Raw genomic sequence first — 23,894 nt, 5'->3', positions numbered from 1 at the left:
AACATTGTTTTGTTTTCTATCAGTTGGCTTCATTCTTCTTGGGTTTTGTCTAAAATCTAACTATTAAGAGAACAAGACTCTCAGAAATGAAGGCAAATACTTTTTGCAGCACACACAGACTTGTGTTCAGTCCCATAAAAAGGTTCAACCACCTCCACCACATTGCTCCCCTCGATCAATACACATACTAATTGGAGTTGAATGTGTCTTTGCACGTTGCATCACACATTCTGTGAGCGACTTGCAAGCTTCTCCCGGCAACCAAGCGAGAGAGAAAAGCTCCACAGTCCTGAGGGACGATGAGCGTGATGGAAATCTTTTCTTTTGCTTGTTCTTTCTGCCTATGTAACAGTAAACCACAGGGGGGTTTAACAAATCTGTAGTTCTATGTGGATTGTGTATGCTGGGGGCTCTCTGCGGGGGGGATTCTCCTCCTCCTGTGATGTTAGGTATATATTGGTGTCGTGCTGTGACAGGTCCCACACTGTTACACTGGAAAAATCTAACAGTGTGATGGACTCCTGACGCTGGCTCCTGTCAGTTTGCAGGGAGAAGGAATGTGTTCACTGCAGTGAGAGAGACTCTACATGAACCCCTGTGTGACTGACAGAGACAAGCTAGTTTCGTGCTAACAAGCTAAGCTGTCTTTCTTTTTCAATAAAATGAAAAATACTGTAAAATAAGAAGCTTAATACAGTTATTTTAGGTGTAAAATAATGACTGAAAATCATGTTTTACTATAACAGAGATGGGAGATGATCAAATTCCACACCTTCAGTTTGTAACAGAGGCATTCTTTCAATATATTTCAATCCTACAAGCCTGATGACATCTTTAGGGTTTTGCTTTTGTTTTTTTTACTTTTCATCCACAGGAGACACTGAACTGTTCTCATAAGCTGAAAAACATCATCAGAGTAAAATCGAATGTCAAATTGATGGCATGTCACTTTAAGGCAAGGCAAGGCAGCTTTACTTATATAACTTATTTCATACCCAGGGGCAACTCAACGTGCTTTACATAAAAACATATAACAGCAAGAATTGGAAGCATAAAACATACAATTAAAAAGATAAATGAATAAAACCCAATTATTAGTAAAAGATTGGAAACATTAAAACATACAATAAAAAAGAAGTACAGACAAATAGAAAGAGATAAAGAAAAGAAAAAAGCTAGACTAAAATAGATCAAAAAATATGAGATGCAGCATAAAATAATTATTTGCATTAAAATCATTAAAAGGACATACAGTGCAAATGAAAGATTAAAAGTTTAAAGTGCTTTAAAAGAGCTCAATCATAAGCTCATGAAAAGAGGAACGTTTTTAACCTGGATTTAAACATATTCACAGTTGGGGCTGATTTCAGTTCTGCTGGTAGTTTGTTCCAGTTGTGTAAACGCTGCTTCACCATGTTTAGTCTGAACTCTGGGCTCCACTATCTGACCTGAGTCAGTAGACTCAGAGTCCTACTGGGTTTATATTCTACTAACATGTCATTCATGTATTCTGGACCTAAACCATTCAGTGATTTGTAGACCAGTAGCAGAACTTCAAAATCTATTCTATAGCTGACTGGGAGCCAGTGTAAAGACTTTAGAACTGGAGTAATGTGCTCTGATCTCTTTGTTCTGGTTAAAACTGGAGCTGCAGCGTTCTGAATGAGCTGCAGCTGTTTAATGCTTTTTTGTGGGAGTCCAGTCAGAAGACCGTTACAGTAGTCGAGTCTACTGGAGATGAAAGCATGAATCAACTTCTTCTGGTCTGTTTGAGACATTAAACCCTTCACTCTGGATATGTTCTTAAGCTGATAGAAGGCTGTTTTGGTGATTGATTTGATATGACTGCTGAAGGTCAGATCTGAGTCTATCAGCACGCCAAGGTTTCAGACGTTTTTAGAGAGTGACTCGAGATGTTTACTGACAGCAATCCTCTTCTGTTTATTGCCAAAAACGATTACCTCCGTTTTGTCCTGATTTAATTGAAGGAAACTTTGGTTCATCCAATGTGTTACTTGCTCTAAACAGTGACACAATGACTGTATTGGACTGTAGTCATCTGGGGACAGTGCTAGGTATATCTGCGTGTCATCTGCATAACTGTGATAGTCTACATTAGAGTTCTGCAGAATTTGACCCAAAGGCAGCATATATAGACTGAACAGAAGGGGTCCAAGAACTGACCCCTGAGGAACTCCACATGTCATAGCCACTCGATTGGATTTATAACTTCCAATGGTCACAAAATAACTCCGCTCCTCCAAGTAGGACCTCAACCATTCTAGGACTGTTCCACTGAGTCCTGCCCAAGTTTCCAACCTGTTCAACAGTATACTGTGATCCACAGTGTCAAACACAGCACTGAGATCCAACAGGACCAGAACTGACACCTTGCCTGAGTCAGTGTTTATCCTTATGTCATTTAACAACAATAGTTTAAAAAAAGTCTGATGGCATTGTGTCATAATGACGTCATTAACTAACAATGATTTGTTGACTAGTTATCTGATATTGAGTAGAGCTAACCTTGTGGAGATAACAGGAGACACTGGTATGTTTTGAGATTGACATGATATACTTAATAAATTGACAGAATGAATTGAACCCTTTTTATTTCTCACCAGTTTAACCATTCTTCTGTTACCTGTCATCACAGGGATTGAGAAGGCTACCTGAAATCCATCGGGCCCTGACTTTTCCTGGGGGAGAACATTATTGATATGAGTATTGCAGCCTGGACCCGGCACATATCAGTCAGACACACTGACGATATGATTCAAAGGAGGTGGGGGATCTGTGACTTTTGGTTGATGTTTGTTTCTGGCGTGGTGGAATGGGGCTGAACAATGAGGGAGGTTAAGGGGAGGAAAACGTTGGGCTGAAAGTTGGGAGTCTCCTGTTGGGGCTGTTTTGGCTGTTGGAGCTGGGGTAGACTCCACTTGTTGGGGTGAGGATGGCGACGTTGAAGCCTCTTCCTGGTTCCGCTGTCTTCCATGGTCAGTCCTTATCTCAGGCAGTAGCAGTTCTTCACCAGAACGCTGTCTTATCTGTTGTTTTGGATTGTTTCGCCTCTTGTCCTTTGCAGGGGTTGCTGGTGTCTGACGCACTAAATAAAATATGTTGGAGCTCAACAGCTGTACTCCTGACTTGTTCAGGCAAAATCCATCTGCCTTAAAGAGGGGCCTGCGTTCCCAAAAAAATTTGAAATTGTCAATAAAGTTGACTGATTGGCGGCACACGTATCTTTGAGCCATCTGTTGAATCTCTCATCTCCTCGCCGAACTGTCAGTAGAGGTCCACTGATAAACACCTCAGTATTCAGACGTCAGATCAATAAAGTCCTGTTTCAATACCTCTGGTTGTTGCTTGACAACATCAAGGGCTCCTGTGTGTATGACGAGAGATTTCACTGTCCGATGATCAGCAGTGATCTGCAGAATTTTCTGTGAGATATCGGACACCATGTCGTTGGTAAAAAAGAGTACTTTGGTGTTTTTCTTGCTGCAAAAGCGTTTTATGTCATTCACTGCTCCATCACCCACTATCAGTGTTTGAGGCCCAGTCGTTCGCTCCTTTAGTCTCATATCTTTCTCTGGTGCTAGACGATGAGCGTTCTTTAGGGGAGTCAGGGTTTTGTAAAAGCAAAGCAAATCTGTTCTCTAGTAGAATCCTGTCTTGGCCTGGGTCCATTTGCTCTTACTTTTTGGCCTTAATTACTTAGACTAGGTGCTCAAAAATGATGGAAATTGAAACAGGATGATGTGATATGATAGAAAACACAAGATTGTCTACTTAATGGACTCGGTTAAGAAACCTCATCTTTATGTAAGAAACACAGGGAGACTGGTGAGTGACATTTAACAGAGCTGTGCTGCTGGCACGGACAGCAGGAAAAGTACGGTGTACGTCTGAAGGTCACCACAATAATCCTAAATGATAAAGTTAACAGGAGCAGTACACAGACTAAATATAACATTACTTGAGGGCTGCTGAAAGAGCAGGAAGTGCATGTAGCAAATTCACTTGCGCACCAATAGTGTTAAAGTGGTCATGAACAACAGATGCAGAGGGTCAATTGAACCTGAATGAGTTTTGTAATATTAAAACTGAGTAATTATGCTCTCAAGTAATAATCTGAGGTAAGCCTTTAATCAGTGAAAAGATTTGGCGTTGTTTATGAGTTTAAGGGCATTTATGTGTGTCTGCTTCTGTACTGACAGGCAGCAAAAAATATTTTTGTGGCACCTTCAGCAGCTTCCTGTCAATATTTGAAACTAATGATAGTAATGAATGTAGACAGCCCAGCATGTGCTGCCTTGGGGATCGAAGTTACCTGCAGGGCTATGCGCTTTAGCCTTTCCTCATCCAGCTCTCCTCGTAGCTCCGCTATCTCTTTCCTGGAAGTGAACACACACACAAACACACACACACAATTATTACATCTTAATCACTGAATTTATACTTAATGTTCAGTGACAGTAAGTCTGACCTACATACAGTATATCACTAAATGTACATATATATATATAACAATACAGAATAACAGAATGGAAATTGTTGTTTTGAAGATTAGCTTCAGGCGATAGATAGAAAAGCTTGTCTGAAACTAATATTGCTGCTAATTCAGAGTGACTGCAGCACTGTATGCATGTGAGCATGGTCTCTGAAGCGGCTCATAATTGATGTCACATCCTCTACTGTCCCTTCCGTTTGTCCTGTTGCTGTCCAAACTCCAATCTATAATATGCATGCATTAAAAAAAAATGTCTTCTGGCTTGTATCCTACTCTCATGTATTCAGTTATCTATTTATGAGAGCAGTGTTGTGGTTACATTTGCTGGGTCTTGAGCAGCTCCACGGACAGCAGCAGCTCCTTCATCTGGTTCCTGAGCTCCTCCAGCTGGGAGCCTGGCTCTTCTCTGGCCTGAGATGCGCCATCTGAGATGGAGTTAGGGGCAACGGGGCTGGCCTTGGCCTCGGCCACGCTGGGCCTGTGGGGTGAGGGCAACTGGGATAAGGTGTTTGTTGAAGGCTGTGGAGATAAATGAGGAGACAAATGAGATGGAGAGCCAGACAGACACACATTCTTCAAGTGGTGCTTTTCTGATGATGGTATCGGAAAGAGCTCCACAAATCTCCCATAAATGGGTTGAGATGTGACGTAGAATGTGATTCACATCGTTATTAAACTCTTCAAATTATTCAGTGAGCCGTGTTGTCAGCCTGGCAGAGATCACATCCATTAGGAGAAAAACACTTCTGAGGATAAAGGCAATCGCTTGATTTGCAGTGACCCTTTCTGCTCAGAGGACAAATGTTAACAACTATGTTGGAAAACAATGATTCATCTGATCCTTCCGCCTTATTTTTGGCATCACTGCGTTCTCACATGTGCATTAACCCTTATAATAAAATTTTGAAGCTTTTACAGAATCTATCCCGCGTCTATCTCACAGAAAAGCATTCTTCCATTTTACTCCTGTTATGGAGAATTGGTTTGTTGATCTCATGAGTGGAGAAAGTGCACATTTATGCTCTATGCCCATATATGGTCGATGCATTGCCTATTGGTTCAGGAAACAAACCTATCTGTGGGTTTAGGGAGACAGTCAAATCCTCTGACCTCAGTTGCCACAGCAACGCTACATCACAGTTATCATGTGACCTCAAGGCCTTGCAAAATTTGGAAAATTGTCTAACAACTCAAAGTCCATTTACTCCAATTGAATAAACAAAGCCATTTATCTCTATATGCTTCTTTTTGTCTGTTACATTTTTGGATATAAACTGAAAATGTGCTTTGCCAAATATATTCACTCATTTGTTTTTCATACATATGCAGATCACTGCTAAATGAACTGCTGAAGCTTGGGCTAAACTTCAAATTATTCTGACATCTCAGGATTACACAGATACTTGGAAATGCTTAGTTAAGTGAGTCAAGTGGCTTAATTCCTGCTTTATAAAGTCTTATTTTCCACTCTCTTGGACTGCTTTCTTCTTTGATGTTGTTATGACTATTAAAAAAAAACCTTAAAAACAACTTACAACCTGATAAATACCTGTATTTTCTACTATTTAGCTCCTCTTATTCAGGTTTTATTGAGGAATTTAAAGCTGTGCCCTCTCGAGCCCCTGGAGGACTTGCATACTCTGCTCTGCTCTGTCTTCATTCACCTTCACTGAGGAAATTGTTGTAAGGGTCAGAGTCTGGTTGTGAAAGAATAAAGAGGGTGAGGAGGAGGAGGATACGCACAGTCCATATCCTGTTATTTCACCTATGGAAGTCTGAGCCATTTGAGTTATGAGCGCTCGGAGCCAGGCTTTACTCTAGACTGTTCTGTGTGTGTGTGTGTGTGTGTGTGTGTGTGTGTGTGTGTGTGTGTGTGTGTGTGTGTGTGTGTGTGTGTGCGCGCGTGTGCACACAATAAGGTGGTCTGATGCTGCATACCCCCAGCTGAACAGCTAGGTCCAATTAGCCTTGCGTGACCGTGACCAATCCAGACTAGATAGCATCGAAGCCAATTAATGAAACGGCGAGCTAGAAGATTGAACAGCAGGTGGTCCTGTCCCCCCCCAGCCCTTCCCTGTCCCTTCCCTCTCACTCTCCCTCCCTCACACACTGCAGATAACTACTCTGTTGAAGGTGCCAATTCACTGGCATTAGTTTATCAGGTCAACTTTGTGTGTAAAAACCATTCAGCTGAACACCACAGTTTTATTTTTGATTCTTTTTTCTGGTGTTCCAATTGTTTGTTCAGGATTAAGTGAATGGATGAAAATGACTAAATTAATTGCAACCCATTATGATAGTTGATTATTTTCGTCATCATACTGTATATGACAGTAAAATGTGTTGTTTGTTTGTGCTCTGCAGTGTTCATTCATTCATTTATTACAGGTGTTAATGAGGGAACAGAAACGTGCTAATAATAACTTTGTGTGTGTGTGTGTGTGTGTGTGTGTGTGTGTGTGTGTGTGTGTGTGTGCGTGTGTGTGTGTGCGTGTGTGTGTGTGTGTGTGTGTGTGTGTTTGAATTGGTGTTGGTTTTGTTTCTTATCATGTAGATGTGATAATAATTGATTTTTCACCTTTGAGCTTTAATAAAGCAAAACAAAGTGGACATTATATTGACATGGTTGGTTTTTTATGGTATTGTGTGTATGTTGTGATGTTTTCATCCTCTCATTCTCATAATCGCATTCCAAGGGTAAAGCTGACACGGGGTTAATGGTGAGGCTCAAATTAAATTGGGTGCAACTGGAAATAGTGGGACAGATGAGGATTTAAATTCACTGCTGTGGAATGTAGGAGGAACAACAGAGCGCGATTTTATACAAGAGGATTATGTGCCTTGTTTTTCAAAAAGGAGCCACACATTAAATGTAGCCATTATTCAGCCCCTATACATCTTAAAAGCTAAACAATATGCGACTGTGTTGTAGAAAGCGCACATTGTGTTTGTTTTACTTTAGGTGCTGTTTAAATGTGCAGATTAACACACACACACAAATACAAACTAGATGAAGACTATGCAATGCATTATGAAGCCTTTCTTCTCCTGAATGTATATATTGTATATAAATTCAAAGTGCTTCTCTCCAGATATATAGTCAGTACATTTTGTCTACAACATGTTGCTGAGTCGATAACTATTTGCACCTGTTCTTATGTGTGTCACTGCTGCGACCAACTGTGAAAACTCTGCACAGATAGGATAACTGTCATTAGGCATATATAATATATACATACAACTCTGATTACACTCAATGAAAAGTTAGAAAACTGATGCAGTGGAAACATTTGAATGAGTATTTAGCTAAAGAGTCTCTCTGAGTTTGTCTCTGCTATACAATTTGAATCATATTCATATTACCATGTTATTTTATATATATATATTAAATTGTGTTTATTTCTGATTGCTACTGGCTGTCATGGTAAACAACTGGTAAATCATGTATGACAAAGCTAAAGACACAAACTCTAAATCTCCCCTTCAGCTGGTGAGCTAATGTTATAATATCACAGACTGACTAGATGAGCTGCTGTTCAGCTCTGAATGTCAAGAGATTCAGGTTAAGATTGTGATTAAGATATCACTGTAAAGCCCTTCAAAGTAGAACTGAAGGATTCCCACTGTTATGTGTTATAGTGAAAAGGTATCAGTTCCTAGCATTAAGTGTGAATAATGATGCTCCAGTTTACCTTTCTGGCTTCTGTTAGCTTTGGTTTGGCTGCATCCTCCTCATCCATCTTGAAGAATTTCTCCACGTTTACTTCCTTGTTGGGCTGCAAGGGAAGAGTTTTTATTTTATTTTTCTAATGTACATTCATGTATTTATTTCTGTTTCAGCTGTCAGACTGGAAAACTTGACTGATACAAACAGCAAGAAACACATTCAGAGAACTGCCTAACCACAATGACTCTTCATCTCACACCATTATTTGGACAAGTGCAGCGGATGGAGGCCTTGACTTGACTCACTGCTCTGAAAGGTGATCAGAGAAGAGGGGGGCAGGCCTTAACCCCAGTATGAGAAGGGCTGCTTTTAAGTGGGCACACCACCACATCCAGCATGGACAGGAAGTGGCTGTCAAAGTGCAAATTGTGGATGTGTGTTAGAATAAAATGTGCAACTGGTGATGGAGTGACAAAGAAAGGCTGCTGTGTACTAACACAACCTCATGTGTGAAAGGAGGTGACAAGTCACAGAGAGCTGAAAGTCCTTACAGACAAAAGAAATCAATAGAGGTGCACATCAATTTAAGAAGAAAGACAAAGACAGACAGATGGAATAAAAAAAGAGATAATAGGTAGGGGTGTAGGGGTGGGTAAAAATATCGATTCATCAATGCATTGCAATATATTTTTCCCAATTCAATATCGATTCATTAAATCCTCTAAATCGATTTAAGCCCCTGGCCAGTGGGGGCGCAGTGAGCAACACCTTTGTGTGATTCGCGTTGTACAGACCAGTGTTGCCAACTTGGCGACTTTCTCGCTAAATCTGGCGACTTTCCGAACCCTCTTAGCGACTTTTTTCCTCAAAAGCGACTAGCGACAAATCTAGCGACTTTTTCTGGTGTTATTGGAGACTTTTCTGGTGTTTTTTAGACTGAAGTGAAAGGACGTATAGCTCTGCAGTTACTGTCCTCAACGAGCAGCGGATGCTGCCGTGAGCCCCTCCCTCGTCCCAAAGCACTCACAGGCAGTCAGGTTCACAGTAGCCTCGCGCAGCAGACCCAGCTGCAGTCAGAGCAGAGAGGAGACCCACACCACTCCGCATCTAGACTGCAAATAAATTGCGCAATTCCACCCTGCATAACAGTCTTTTGATTAAATGTAATATTCTGACATTTAACAATACAGAACAAGATTGATTTAAATTTTAAAAAACAAACCAATAATCAACATAAGAATATTAATTTGTAGTTCTAAACATATTAAGGTTTTTTGATGTTATTCCTCTCTCCTACAGCGTCCATTATAATTACACGCAAATTGAAAATTATGCAAATTAGGCGATGACGTCATTTAGCGACTTCTAGCGACTTTTAGGACAGCCAATAGCTACTTTCCTTACTGAGGAGTTGGCAACACTGGTACAGACGGAGGCCGCACTCGACCAAACAACAACAACAACAGCAACAACATGGCAACCGGAGCAAACTTGTTGACACAGTCAATAAATGAATGGGTATTAACAGAGAAAGTACCGGCAATTGTCACCGACAATGCCGCCAAAATCAGACATCCCAACTCTCCAGGAAGTTCCGGGAGTCTCCCGCATATTGATAGCAGCTCCCTGCCCGCAAATGGGACGTAATCTCCTGCAATCTGGAGTAAACGAGCAAGAGCGTGCACTAGAGAGTGCCTGCGTGTGTGTGTGTGTGTGTGTGTGTTTGTGTGACTATAAATGCAGCGCGTGTGATAGCAAAGCGTCTTTATAGCTCTGTGTTACCGCTTATTAGCGCAATCGCGCGCGCGCACCCCCCCGGACCAACACCTAGTATAATTAATTTTGTGGAAGGCCATCTCTTGGTCTCCAGACTTAATCATGAACAAGTTTTGTAGAAAAATAGATTTTTGTTTCTCAAAGTAAGGTATCAAAGAAGATGTAGTTTTGGTATCTGTTATTACATTGGCATTAATAGCAAAAGTTTCAGAAGATACTGAGCCCTGGTTGCAGGTTACATGTCATGATTACTTCCATTGGGATTATCATAATGTTGTTACTCTGAGAAATAGGGTGGTGTGATATTAGGGTTGAGACTTGATCATCAAATCTAATTAGCTTCGGCTTTTTGGGACTTTTGCAGGTAAACAAAGACATAAATAGCTACAACTATAAGTTTTAGTAACAAACCTATCAGTCATATCTATAAATCTGTTCTGTTGTCAGGGAAGCTACAAACACTTCACAATCTGTAGCCACAATCTGACAGAGAGATGAGCAAAATAAGATATGAAACCTAGATGAAATTCATCTTACATGTTGAAATAAAAGCTGAAGCCCACTCACATTAATGGCCAACTTTTAACAAGCACCATCCTTATAAGTTAGAAATCCCTATGCAAAACTATTATTGATGAAATATGTATTCAAGTAGATTTCTTTCCCCTCACAAACAATCGGTAAAGAGAAATAACCAGACAACAGCCAAAAGGAGAATTTTGGTCATTAAGGAATTAATGATAATAAGCTACAGCTGACATAATAAAGTGTGCGTGCGTTTGTTTGTGTGTGTGTGTATACAACTATAAGAACCTTGGTACCTCTCAAAATAAAAATAAATCTGAAGTAAAATGCTAATTAGAAAAGAACAGTAATATATGTTTTCCCATTTTTCTAAGCCCCTAAACATGTACACATGACCCTAAACCCTAACATGGTTTGAAAAGCTGTACTGCTCCAACAGTACTGTCATAATCTGTCAGTCAGCATCTCGGGTGCTCGCTCACCGAATGTCCTCCTCCGAACTGGGCGGGCAGCCTCCTGCCAGGCATCTTTGGTCTGTTAGCAGTGGGGTGAGAGAGCTTTTCCGAGGTAGACGACGACAACTCATCAAAACTCATCAGATCTGTGACAGAGAGACAGAGGGGGGGAGAGAGAGAGAGAGAGAGAGAGAGAGATAAGGAGGGAAAATAACAGGTGAAATTATTTTTTAAGTGGAACGTTTCAGCTGTGACCAAAGGAACGACAACGCTTACAATATTCTCATTTGATTTCATTCAAATTAAATTGCTCGGGTGCAGGTGCATATCCTGCTGGTAAATGATATTTACATACAGTGCAGCAGAAAATGAACTATTCAGAGTATTCATGTAAGACTGAAATCTGCCATCAAGGAGATAAACACAAAGCTTATAATTTAGACTAAAAACATACAGTTGTGCAATCAGGATATATTTGATCAGATAACAGAAAGGACCCTCCCTACAATTCCTCCTGTGCAAAGATAATTATTTCCTCCACTAGAAAGGTGTCACTGCTCATTCTAGCGGTAGGTGGAAAACAGCTCAAATTACATAGATATCTTAGACCTTATTAGGCCACATGTATGTGCTGCATACATGAGATTCCTCTGTGTCTCTATAGTGTCTCCTAGCTTCCTTCACTTCAGGTTGTGTAAGGTCATGTTGTAATCATGCATGACTGGGAATGTGTCCATTACAGCTGTTCAAAAGGCTTTAACTTCCATGCTGGACTTCAATAACTAAGAACTCTGATCACATAGAGTGCCAGCATTCCTTTACTAATGATTAAGTGGATTGACCATGAATAGCCAATGTAATGCATTTGTTTTTAGCTTTCTGTGTGGTATTCTTCATCCCTGAAGCCGAAACATTTTTATCTTCAAGGATATAACATCAATTGATCTGGTAATCTGTGGTACTGCAGTGAAGAAGTAGCATGAATGTTGGTGTTTCAGTTGGACGGTAACTTTCCCTGGTTGAGCTGAGACATCTTGCAAGGTACACAGCAGGATGAGCTACATGATATTCTTGGTACGGTGCTGATGTAGCAGCCTCTACCATCAATGTATGGATGTGTGTGTGTGTAGATGACAGTGTTGGCATGTAGAGTAAAGCACTCTGAGTGGTCAGAAGACTAGAAAGGAATATTAAAGTATTGGTCATGTCTCAAATAATAAAGAATAAACAAATTGAGTATGAACAAACTGAGAAGGCGAAATTAGAATTTTCTGGTGCCTACTGCAGATGTTGTATAATAAATATACTTGACTTGAAAAATGAGGAATAAAGGCCTGGATCTCTCAGCAGTAGAGTGTGTGTATGTGGCAACATGACAGAGTTTGTTTACGTGACCAACAACAGACTGAGAAACTTTGCAACCGTGAAAAACTTTGGTGGCTGTTGTGTAACAGCACTTTGCACCTACACAGTGGAAACTGCTGTACTTAGAAAGCATAGTCTGTGATTTGCTGCAATGATTGAATTTTCATGTTTCACAGCTGTGTATGTCAGACTGGGTCAGACTGGCTTGTGGTGAGCAGTGGGGGAGTTTTAGCAGCTTTTTACCACCTTTACAAGACATCTGTGACAAACCCTAAACACTACAGTGCAATACCTGCGGCTCGGCTCTATTAAATCCATCTCGTGTGTCTTTTTCTTTTGACCTTTCTGCTTTTCTTTCTCTTCCAATGGGCCTCTATATATCACTTAACTCCTTTCTTCTGCTCTCATCAACCTCTGAACTATTAATCTTCTCATTGTGTCAGATCCTGCTTGTTTTCACCAATTCCTCACCACCTCTCGTCTTTTTATTTCTCTCCGACTGACGCTGAGATCTACTTCTGTGTTTTTGCAGGTGATGCCTATTAAAGCAATACGTGTCTTTCTCGAGTCTTACAGTTTTTATTATTGGGACATTTGCACATTAATGTAAGGTTTTCCCAAACTCACTCTAACACCTAAATTATGCAAAATCTGACAGCTGCAAACTGATTGATGATGATTGGTGGCAGATTAAAAAATAGAGAGAAATATTCCACTCTCTGAACAATTATTCATGAGGCATACTTGTATGAGTAATCTAAGCCTAAACTACAGCTTGTGATTCAATCTGATTCACTACACATGACTCAAGAGTTTGAAAAACCCCTGAGGAAAACAACTGAAACTGAAGTTTGTAGTCATTATGGTGTATTAGACTGAGTTTCAAACGCAAGTGTCTTTTTAATTCTTCATGGATCTACTTTGCATGATCTACTTGGTTCTTTCGATGACATGGAAATGCAAAAAGGTTTGCACAACAGGGCCTTTTATTTTTCTAAGTTTAGTTGCTGAGATTAGTTCATCTGGTTCCTTTTTAGTTGAAAAGGGGCTTGTGTGTACTGTCACACATAAAAGACAGACTGTAAAACTCTCGTTAGTCAAAGCCAGTAAAAGCTTGCTTCACCTTATTTCATCCATGTACTAAAAATAATTAAGAGGTTTGACATAACATCTAGCATAGCGTTTAAATTCACTTTTTTGTCACCTGAAAATGTTTTAAAGCTTGTTTCTCCCGTGTGTTTCATCTTGAGGTCCCCAGTTTGCCTGTGTTTTTGCTTTTATGTTTTCATGCTTTTCAATGTTTTTATCTGCTTTTTATTGTTTTTCTTGCTTTTGCCTCATTGCATGTTCCCTTTTGCCTTGGTATATATTTGTATGATATTTTCAAGTTTTATTCTTGTGAAGCACCGTGTGACTTTTATTACTGTGAAAGGTGCTATGCTGAATACATTTATTATCATTATTTTTAGCAAAACATTTCTGTGGGTCATACATACCCATATCTGACTTCTCCCCCCAGTCACCAGACAGCGTTTTGGGTTTGGTGGGCAGTGATGGCTCGAAGTCGGACTTTGGTCGTGTGGAAGGCACCTCTCCATTGTGCCTACAATAAACAGAGGGAAGCCAAACACACAATTACCATACAGTATATATGTGTAACTGCAAGAAATAACCAGTGGGGGGGGGGGGGGGGAATGACTCATGAGCCGACACTCTCCTGTACAGGGAGATAAACAGACTCACTTCAGGTTTGGCGAGGGAGTGAGAGGCTTGTCAGGCCTCTTTGGTGGGAGGATTCCGGGTCTGCCTTTGCCTGGAGGGGGGACTGGCTTCTTAGGCGGGACCACTGGCGCTGCAGGCTTGGATGGTTTTTGATCTGGCGTAGGCTTGTCAACTAAAACCGGAGAGAACAGAGATAACAGGAAAAGAGCAAAGGTTAACAAAATGTTGGTGAAAAATGTGATGAAAGAGAAACAAAGTATCAGAGGAGAAAAAGAAAAAGGTAAAGGATTGAAACAGGCCTTTAAGGGCGCACTCACACTAGGCAATCGTACCGTGCCGGAGTACGTTTGCCCCCTAAAATCCGGATTATTTGGCTAGTGTGAGTGCAAGTGTACTGTGCTTGAGTACGGTACACTTCCCTGGTACGGTACGCTTGGGAGAGGTGTGCTTGAGCACCGTACACTTGGTCACGCATGCGCACTAGGGATTAATATTTTTCCCGAAAATAAGACATTTTAAATCCCGGGAAAAGAAGCCAGTTTTCCAGGGAATCCTGGGAAATCGACGATTTTTAAAAGGCAACACTAGCTGAGCCCTGGTCATTTCAAGCAACACTAAATGCAACGTGGAGACATTATGCTCATGGGTTCCCAATCCAACCATGTTTTGTGTATTATTTTATCATAATTAAGGCAAAAGAACTCAATTTATGTCCATTGACATTATAATGAATAAGCTAAAGGCTTAATATTAGTTTGCATCCAGCGTGCTGCGTGGACTTCATTACATCTGCTGTACCGCTGCTAACACAATTATGAAATGCTAAGTTTATTGTCTGTGACTGTGACCTTCATAAAAGTCATATTTTACTGATCTGCAGTATATAAACTAACGAAATTCGTTAAAGGAAGTCATTTGGTGACTTCTAAGTCATTAAACTAAGTCTTACTTTTACTGGAGTAAAGAGTTGAATCAGGACGTCTGCTTTTACTAGAGTCTTTTGTACACAATTATCTAGTACTGCTTATTACACAGGTATGACTCAGAAGAACTGCTTGCACTTTTTAATCATAGTGCGTTGTGTTAATTGATCAGCTGTGTTGTGTTTTACCGGCACACAGCACGGGAACTGTGCATGTTTTATGAAAGTAAACTGTATATATGTTTTTGTACAATGTGTCAGAGGTAACCATGCTTGAGTACACTTGGGTTTGAGGTAATGTGAGTGCGGGCCAGTGGGGGACAGGGGAGGGGGGACATCTGTGCTTCAGCATGGTACGGAACAACTGGCCCTAGTGTGAGTGCGCCCTAATTCTGCAAAGTCTCCCAAGTGACTGTTTGAAATTGTGGCTGCACAAGATGACCACAACACTGCATAAATTGGAAACTTTGCTGTGCGATTTCAGAAGTGGTTGACTAAACTGAGACAAAGAGTTTCAAAGAGAAAACACAGCCGAACTTGTATGTGATGTGTGTGTAACAGAAAGTTGGTATTAAAATAAAGACTGATCCTGTCAGTACAACAGCTGTTCCACTCACCAATCTGTTGCTCTTTAGTTAACAAAAATAAAGTTTTCATACAACACAGTGAGCCCCTACCAATAAAAGCAAGGCTGTGTTGAGTTTCATTCATGGTACATTAACATTATTTGAGGAAAAAGGCAGAGTGGAACGCCTGACATGACTCTTGTTGTACTGGTGGAATTAGTGCTGGGGACATGGACATTACACTCACTGAATTATTCAATAACAGATGGACATGGAGGACATTTTGAGTTTGTATTAACTGGAAAAAAGGAAATTAGAAAAGTAGGGCTGACTCTAATATAAGTTTGGTTCGAATAAAGGCCCTGTTCATCTATTTTGTGATCATCTATTGTTAGGCATAAATTTCACTGCACATCAAAGCAATGGTTCGGCGTAATTTCAACCTAGTGTCATATACACCAATACGTCTATCTAAACACCCCCTCACCCCTTTTTTTCCCCTTGGTCGCAAATTGGTGGAGTTAGAGCCATCAGCCGAATGGTTTAGTACAGGCGCTAATGTGGCATAATTGTATAATCAGGCCAGTGTAGTTATTAAGGGTTTTTATCAGAACACAGCTGCACTGTGAAATATTCACAGTTGTTTTCTGTGACTGACAACAATGGAAGATAAATGCAGCTAGGAATGACAGTTTATAATTCCAGATCTACTTGACTGACAGATAACAGTAAACAACTGCTCATATTTCACCAAGGGAAAAAAATCTATGAATTGAATTTGAAATAGCGCACAATTGTGATGTCACTCATATTTCATGCTCTAAATGCTGCACCTTATATGCGTCTGACAGAATGTACTTACTTGATGTATGTGGGCATACAGTCTTCTTAAACCAGTTATACAAAGTTGACGACGCCACAATAAAAATATCAAGACTAAGATGTTTCTCTGGTGCTTGTTAATGGCTGTTAAAATGTTTAAAGAGGATGAGAGGGGTTTTTTCTGCTGTGAATGAAAAAAATGCATTTGGGATATTTGAGTTTTTGAATGCTGAGTGTGCTCAAAGTCTCTTCTAAAGCTGTTTGACAGGTGTTATATAAGCACATTATATATTTTAATAACAGTAAAGCGGCTGAATTGTTATGAATGGAGCAATTGAGGGAGATTAGAAACAATAATCCTTGTACCACCTTCAATTCATTAGTTTGATGATTTGAACATTTAGAATATCTTTAATGTTACTCCAGAAACACTAAATGTTTATCCACCTGTTCATATTTATGGTTCCCATCGCAATTTGCCTCATAATTAATGTATTGGTTTATTATCAGTTTTACTCAAACTGAAGCTTGTAGTTTATACCACAAGTCTTCAATCATGATCGGGTATTTGATGTGGTCCAGAGTTCCTGCACTATAGAAGGTTCTTGCAGACACAGCTTCCTGTGATTGGTACATTAAAACAGAAACTAAACTGACAGCTCATCTGGTCTCTTTAGCAAGACTGACTTGACAGATATGACCTTAACATGCGGCGAGATTACATAACAAACGTGAGCTGAACCGAGGTATCCGAGCTTCCTGCAATCACAGAACCACCAACGCAGAAGAAGAGCGCTTTATTTTAGAAGTGGGTCACTTTTGTCAGTTAATTAGTCAGCAACTATTACAATAATAATGAATTGTTTCAGTTATGTTTCTAGCGGTTTGGCTGCAGCTTCTCAGAGGTTAGTCAGATGATCAATATTAAGGTTTATAGATTTGAATGTTTTGTTGACCAGTGTTACCTTTGAAATTTATGTCGAAATTCTTTGTCTTTACATAATTCCAGGTTGATCTATTAATAAATAAAGTCAAAAATATGTATTGAACTAATTCTTCCTGAAGCTTAGAAGGGAGCAGAAGGGAGGAAACTTGTGCTATTCGGAGGAAAGAATAAAAAGAGAAAAGAGAGACAGTTGGGGTGGATAAAATAAATTGCCTCAAAATGTCTCTGCTCATATAAATTCATTATCTTTGAAGTATTTCGTGGATCAGTATCATTAAATTATTGCTATTGGTATTTTAAACATGGCTGTGTTTGGCAGGTGAGCTGAGTCAAACCTCTTCCAGTGGAGCTGGTTGCCATCATTGTTTTATGATCCCTGAAACTTTGATTTCCCTTCTATTAACAGTTTAAGGGATTAAACAGCAGGAGAAAGTGAAAGAAGGACATGGATGGAAACAAAAAGGGGGGTCAAGTCATGAAGACAGGAAGTGACAGATGTATGAAACGTGAAAAAGTTGGAAAAAATCTTCTGTCATGTGCCCCCTCAGGGAATTGAGCGTTCCAAACTGGCAAACAGGTGGTTTCTGATGTGTCATGCAAAAGTTTTAATACAACATAAGGAAGTGACAGGAGAGGAGACCAGGAGGGACAAAGAGGAAAGTGAGGAGTGTTGAGAGTCCTACCTCTTTCCTCTGGCCTGATGGGATGAGGCTTCTTGTCGGCGCTGGGAACCTCTGGCTTGAGAGCTGAAAAGCGGAACATGGCCAGAGAAAGTCAGAGGGAGAGGAACACCTCGTCTGTCTGACCCGAAGGATTCAAAACTCAACAGACAAACGGCGAAGGAACAGACGCTTTCATAAGCACATTCATGCAAAGAGAAACACTCCTCTGACACACACACACACAGCCCTCTACCAGGCATTGAAAGACAGTCACCTCTTTACCCCTATCACACAAAACTACTGTAGTGTGAATGTATAGCTGCTTGCCCTCATTTGTGGTTTGCTTTGTGAGACATTTGCCCTTATTGCAAAATGTTTCACTCAGACAGGAAGTCTTGCACAGACACATTCACGGATCACACACACACACACAAACACACACACACACATATACACACATATACACACACACACACACACACACACACACACACACACACACACACACACACACACACACACAGAACTGAAACACAGTGTCAGGAAGACAAGAATGCAAACTGCTGCCTTCCTGTGTAGACAGGAAGAAAAGATGTGCACAAGTGTGCATCTTTTGCTAACTGAGTGGCTCTGTGAGGCTGTACCTGAGCTAAATGCTAACATCGGCATGCTAGATGCTCACAATGATAATGCTAGCATGTTGATGTCTAGCAGGTGTGATGTTTAGCATGCTCACCGTGTTAGCTTAGGGTGCCATCATGCTAACATTAGCAAATTAGCACTAACACAAAGTACAGCTGAGGCTGATGGGAGTATTTATCATAATTATATTTATTACAATATCTATCCTCTAGGGAAAATGAATATGTGAACTACATTCAACAGAAGTCTATTTAACAGATCTTGAGATTACAATCAAAAACTAAAATATCGACCCCATGGTGGTGTTAAAGGAAGTCACTTTAACACAAACTACAACCTCTAACATGAGTTTCCACAGAACCTTCCCAACCAGTCACAAGTTGAATGATGACATCAGTGTGTCTGCATTTTAATTTGTAAGTTGTGGTTCTCTTGGTGACTTTGGCAATGTGACAAAACTCTTTTCGAAAACAAACAACAGAATTGACCTCCGTGGTCTTTCCTGGTTAATCACTAGTCATCTAAAGTCATATGCCCTCTGACCCTTTTCAGCATTTCATTTTCAAACCTCATGCAAACAACAAACATATAATTTCATATCAGATATACTGTAATTAATTACTATGTATTTGTTACTCAACATCATGGGAAATGAAGGTTAGACCTGATATAATGACAATATAATAACATAATAATGTGTGTGTGTGTGTGTGTGGGGGGGGTTGGACTGTAAAACACAGACACTACTTGTTTAGTCAATGTGACATGAATAGCCTCTTAGCTGCTAATGTGAAGTGTGACAATACTGAGGTCAAAACATGATCACGGTCATGTCCATGTATCATATGATAGGTCCATACATAGACATGATGATGCTGCTTAATATGTTACTGTATGATAAGCTGATAACATAATTACTGGAACAGGCCTAATAAGGGCAACCTCCATTCTTCATGTTGAAATAAAGGTTTGATTGATTGATTGATTGATTGATTGATTGATTGATTGATTGATACATTAGTATGACTTCAGCCATGTGCTTTAAAAAGGCACATTTTGACATTCTTCACTCCTGCAATTGCAGGATGTCTTTGTTTATTCATTTTTGAATTTTTTTCTGTTTCTGAAATGTATCACTGAGCTGATGACATTTAATGAGGCTGGAAGGTGTAAAGTGAAACGGTGTCACAGTTCCTTACCTATGCTTTTTGATGGTGGAGGTGGCTTCTTCGGTTTCTGACAGAAGAGAAGGAGATAGAGAAGGAAAGAAGTCAGGGTGACATCAAAGTTGATGCTGACTCATTAAGAGACACTTTCAAATACACTGAAACCCTCCACCGACAGGCACAGGCAAGGAGAGAGGGACAACATTTTAGATTTGGTGTAAATGAAGAAAATATAATAAGACTCCAGATTAAAACCTAGTATTCAAACTGGTTATGGTTGCTGAGTTGTGTTCCAAGGGGACATAGCTTCAATTGGAGATTATATGAAGATCCTGTTTTTTTTGTTTTTTTAAGCTAAATTATTTTAAATGAAACTCTATTCCAAGCAAACTTTATTTTCAGACTGTCTGTTTCATCTTTTTGGGTTGCTTGAGATTACACATACTTGATCATCAGTTCAGCCCAATTTGTGCCAATTACAATCTATATTTTGTTTTTTACAGTCAACCTCAACTGTAGGGAAAACAAATGTGAAAGACAGAGACTGAAAAAAAAACCCAGAGCAGGCAGTAAGTTGAAGAAGGTTCAGACTTCCAGTAAGTCAGCTGCTGTTGTTTCGGTGGGTTTTGCATCTTGTTTTTCTGCACCTTGTGACAGCGTGATGCTCTCAGTTAACAAGTATGCCGGTGCTTTTTACACACTTGGTTGGAGGGTGGAGGGGTAATAAGTGGGAATGGGGGTGAGGTGAAACTGCACTGACTTCAAAAAACAACATGCTACAAGGTGGAAAGTCAGAAAAATATCTGAATTGTAAAATTTATTTTCCTAATGTCTTTTTTAAAAAACAGCTGGTGTTGTTTTACCGAGCACTGTGCATCAAACATGAGTAACACATACAGCCTGGATCAGGATCTAATAACTGAGAGTATAGGGTAGAGAGGGAGTTTACCATTTAAATACATTTTGGTGTAACATTTGACATCAAATTCTGTGATATTTTCATGACTTTAAAGGCCCATTCTTCCAGATCTTTACACAATCATACATTCTGCTCATCTGCTGCACTTTGATTCTATATTATCCAAACAGCAGACTCATTCAACAGCTCAACACAACACATTTTATTATAATCATGACCCTGATTCCACATTATGGCACCAGCAGCAGGCTGTTGCAGTCATGTTTGATCACTTTATCCTACACAGTCTGTTGGGTGATGACGTCTTTGGGACACATGGGAAACACACACAGTTCACCAAGTTCTATTTTTTTTTTTTTAAAGTAACTATAAAATTGGAGCACACGATTTCTGTTATAACCCGTTTAACATATAGATCAATTTGACTAAATTTACTTAAATGAGACATGATTTTTCATCAAATTCTACTGAATAAACACAAACTGTATTCATCCAAAACTATTCTAAATGCAGAACCATGACCTAAATATTTCTTAACACCTGAACTCAACTATGAACATTTTGTAGTTTTTTTAAAACATGCTCATTTTCTTCAGCAGAGTGCAAAGGTGTTGTTGATAGTTTTATTTGTGCAAGAGCTGGATGTTCAAGTTGTGATAGTTATCATGGCACTTCCTGTCAACTATGACACATAAGGACACTCTGCAAAGGCTGTACATGAACTCTGTGTCTCTAACACAACTTGCATTTTTTTTGTTTTATTTTTTCTTATTTCTCTCCTTATTTCTGCTCTACTCCTGTGGCATGTTATGAGGTCATCAGCGTGATAACATGACAGACAGAAGCCTTTGATTTCAGCTGCAATAAGAATGAATACTCTGGCTATTATGGCTTTTACTTAAAGCCAAATTAAACAGGATGAAGGGAACAACGACCTCGTGCGGACAGTTTGGGGCCGCCAGCAGGGCTTCTGTTTTCATTGGGTTAAAGGCTATGTACCGTAGTGTTTTTGTAAAGACAGCTCAGAGTGATGTCACTTCTTCCCAACAGCCAGCAGACTTATTTTTTGGGTGGATTGAATTAAATGACTCTTCTTGGTTTTTTACACCAGTAGATTTTATTTCACTTGCAGTAACATAACGATGTAGCTGTCACCTCCAGTTTTCACCTGGTTCACTTTGTGAGCAGCACACACTGATGCTCAGCCCCACCATGTGATCCATACAGCTGTTTAATACAGAGATCATCATCAAAGCCATAAAGAAGATCTCTCATTAAGACTTTGCTTTCTTACATTGAACCAACCAAAACCAGCATAACGTTGCTGTCGTGTATATTAAAACAGCACGCAGGTGTTTGAGGTGGAGCTGCAGGGTTGAGTGGAGGTGTGTGGGGAAGCTAACAGCTAACACAACAGCGTCCTACAGCCGCTACCTCTGTAGCCGCTTATTGACGGAGCAACTCTGTCCTCCATTCAGTGTCCGGACCTTTTATACAGAACAGCGAGGAGGAATAAAGTAGTAGTATTCCTGCATTGAACAGACTCTCAGAGGAGAGCAGCGTGATGACAGCTAACAGCAGCAGAGGCTAACGTTAGCTGCTGTCCTTCGTCTTGGGGGAGGAGCTGAGTCCTCCATGCAGCAGACAGACAAAGCAGTGGAGAGTTGTGATAACATAACTAGTTGGAAATTGAGTCGCGGGCTGCCCATGTCTGCTCTGTGTGTTTGTTGTGATAATAATGTATAGTATCACGTTATATATTATTATTGTGCCTTTGTAATTCAAATCGGCTCTGCACTGATCTCATATATAACAGTTGATAGATGCACATTTCTCACAGCTGAACCATTAGTACAAAAGATGAACAGCTGAGCCAGACAATATCTTGTTATTTGATTTAAAAAGAGTAAAAACATACAAACCTGTGTACATAAAAACTTAACTAGTGATTTAAATACGACTCCCAAGCGACATTTTCTTGTTTGTGTCAGATGCACAATGTAGAAATAACAAAGTTTTATTTTACGGCGGCAAATTGTTAGCATTACCTGCTAGTTTGCGGCTGTTTTGTCTCTCCATATGAAAAGGTCAGGCAACCATAGACTGGATTAAAGTCCATTAGCTCATGTATGTTCTTACCAAAGTAAAAATGACAGGAATATGGTGGTTGAATTCTAAAGTCCCCATTTTGCATTGTAAACCAGAAGTCTGAAACAAAGCCAGCGCAGAACTTAATCATAGGACTGATAAATAATCTGAACAATTATGTTTAGTATTGCTGAAATCGATTAATGCCCAGGAGCAAAACCAGACCTTGAAATATTTTGAGTACCACTTGTGTCATGCGGCTTTTTTCGCAGACTTTTGCAACTCCATTGCTTAAAATAATAATATATTGTATATTGCAATAGGTGTTTTTATTTTCAAGAATGTAATAATTAAATTGGCTAACAGCACATAAGCACACATCACCGGGGCTAATTTATATATTACCTGCAGCTCCCTGGTGGCTTATGTCCATCATAATTGCACACTGTGCAAAATGCATGATATGGGACTTTAGAGGGTCGGAAGCATGGCCACTGTTATTGATATTTACTCAAAAACTTCTGGGGGACATGGACCCTCTTCTATTTGTCAGGTCTGCTGCCCTGTCCCTCCCTATCTTTTTCTTCCTCATCTGCCATGATAGTGGCAGAGTGGTAAAGTTGCTGATTTGTTGGCTACATGTTTAAACTGTATAAATAATCACATTCTTCCTTATATAAAGGCCTACTCTATCTGCAATGGATATATATATAAAGGCTAAAATACACACACACACACAGCTAATTTTTTGGTAAATGGTAAATGGACTGTACTTATATAACACCTTTTTGGTCTTTTTCGACCACTCAAAGCGCTTTACACTACAACTCACTCACCATTCACACACATTCATACACTGATGGCAGGGGAAACCACGCAGGGTGCCAACCTGCTCATCCGAGGAAGCTAATCATTCATACACATTCATACACCGTTGGCACAGCAACGGGAGCAATTTGGGGTTAAGTGTCTTGCCCAAGGACACATGGACATGTAGACTGGAGGAGCCGGGAATCGAACCACGAATCTTCCAATTGGAGGACGACCGCTCTACCTCCTGAGCTACAGCCGCGTTTTCACAGTGAAAGTAACGTTATTAACGGTTCACATTTACCAAAAGCTGGCAGGTCTGCTGACA

General features: G+C 40.0%; 1 protein-coding gene across 1 annotated transcript in view; it reads right to left on the bottom strand.

Moving 5' to 3' along the window:
• Window positions 1–23,894, bottom strand: part of cd2ap (CD2-associated protein) — a 76,129-nt gene that overhangs the window by 3,998 nt on the left and 48,237 nt on the right. Inside the window, exons 11-18 of the mRNA XM_062437124.1 lie at window positions 19,783–19,819; window positions 17,963–18,025; window positions 14,045–14,195; window positions 13,798–13,904; window positions 10,964–11,082; window positions 8,206–8,289; window positions 4,833–5,032; window positions 4,334–4,397 (exon numbers count right to left, since the gene is read on the bottom strand). Coding sequence (XP_062293108.1) covers window positions 4,334–4,397; window positions 4,833–5,032; window positions 8,206–8,289; window positions 10,964–11,082; window positions 13,798–13,904; window positions 14,045–14,195; window positions 17,963–18,025; window positions 19,783–19,819 — 825 coding nt within the window. The remainder of the gene's footprint in view (window positions 1–4,333; window positions 4,398–4,832; window positions 5,033–8,205; window positions 8,290–10,963; window positions 11,083–13,797; window positions 13,905–14,044; window positions 14,196–17,962; window positions 18,026–19,782; window positions 19,820–23,894) is intronic.

This window comes from Scomber scombrus, chromosome 17, assembly GCF_963691925.1.
Source record: "Scomber scombrus chromosome 17, fScoSco1.1, whole genome shotgun sequence".
In the NCBI taxonomy this organism is placed as follows: Eukaryota; Metazoa; Chordata; class Actinopteri; order Scombriformes; family Scombridae; genus Scomber; species Scomber scombrus.
Note: the sequence above shows the minus strand (reverse complement) of the source record. Positions and strands in the feature narration are given on the sequence as shown.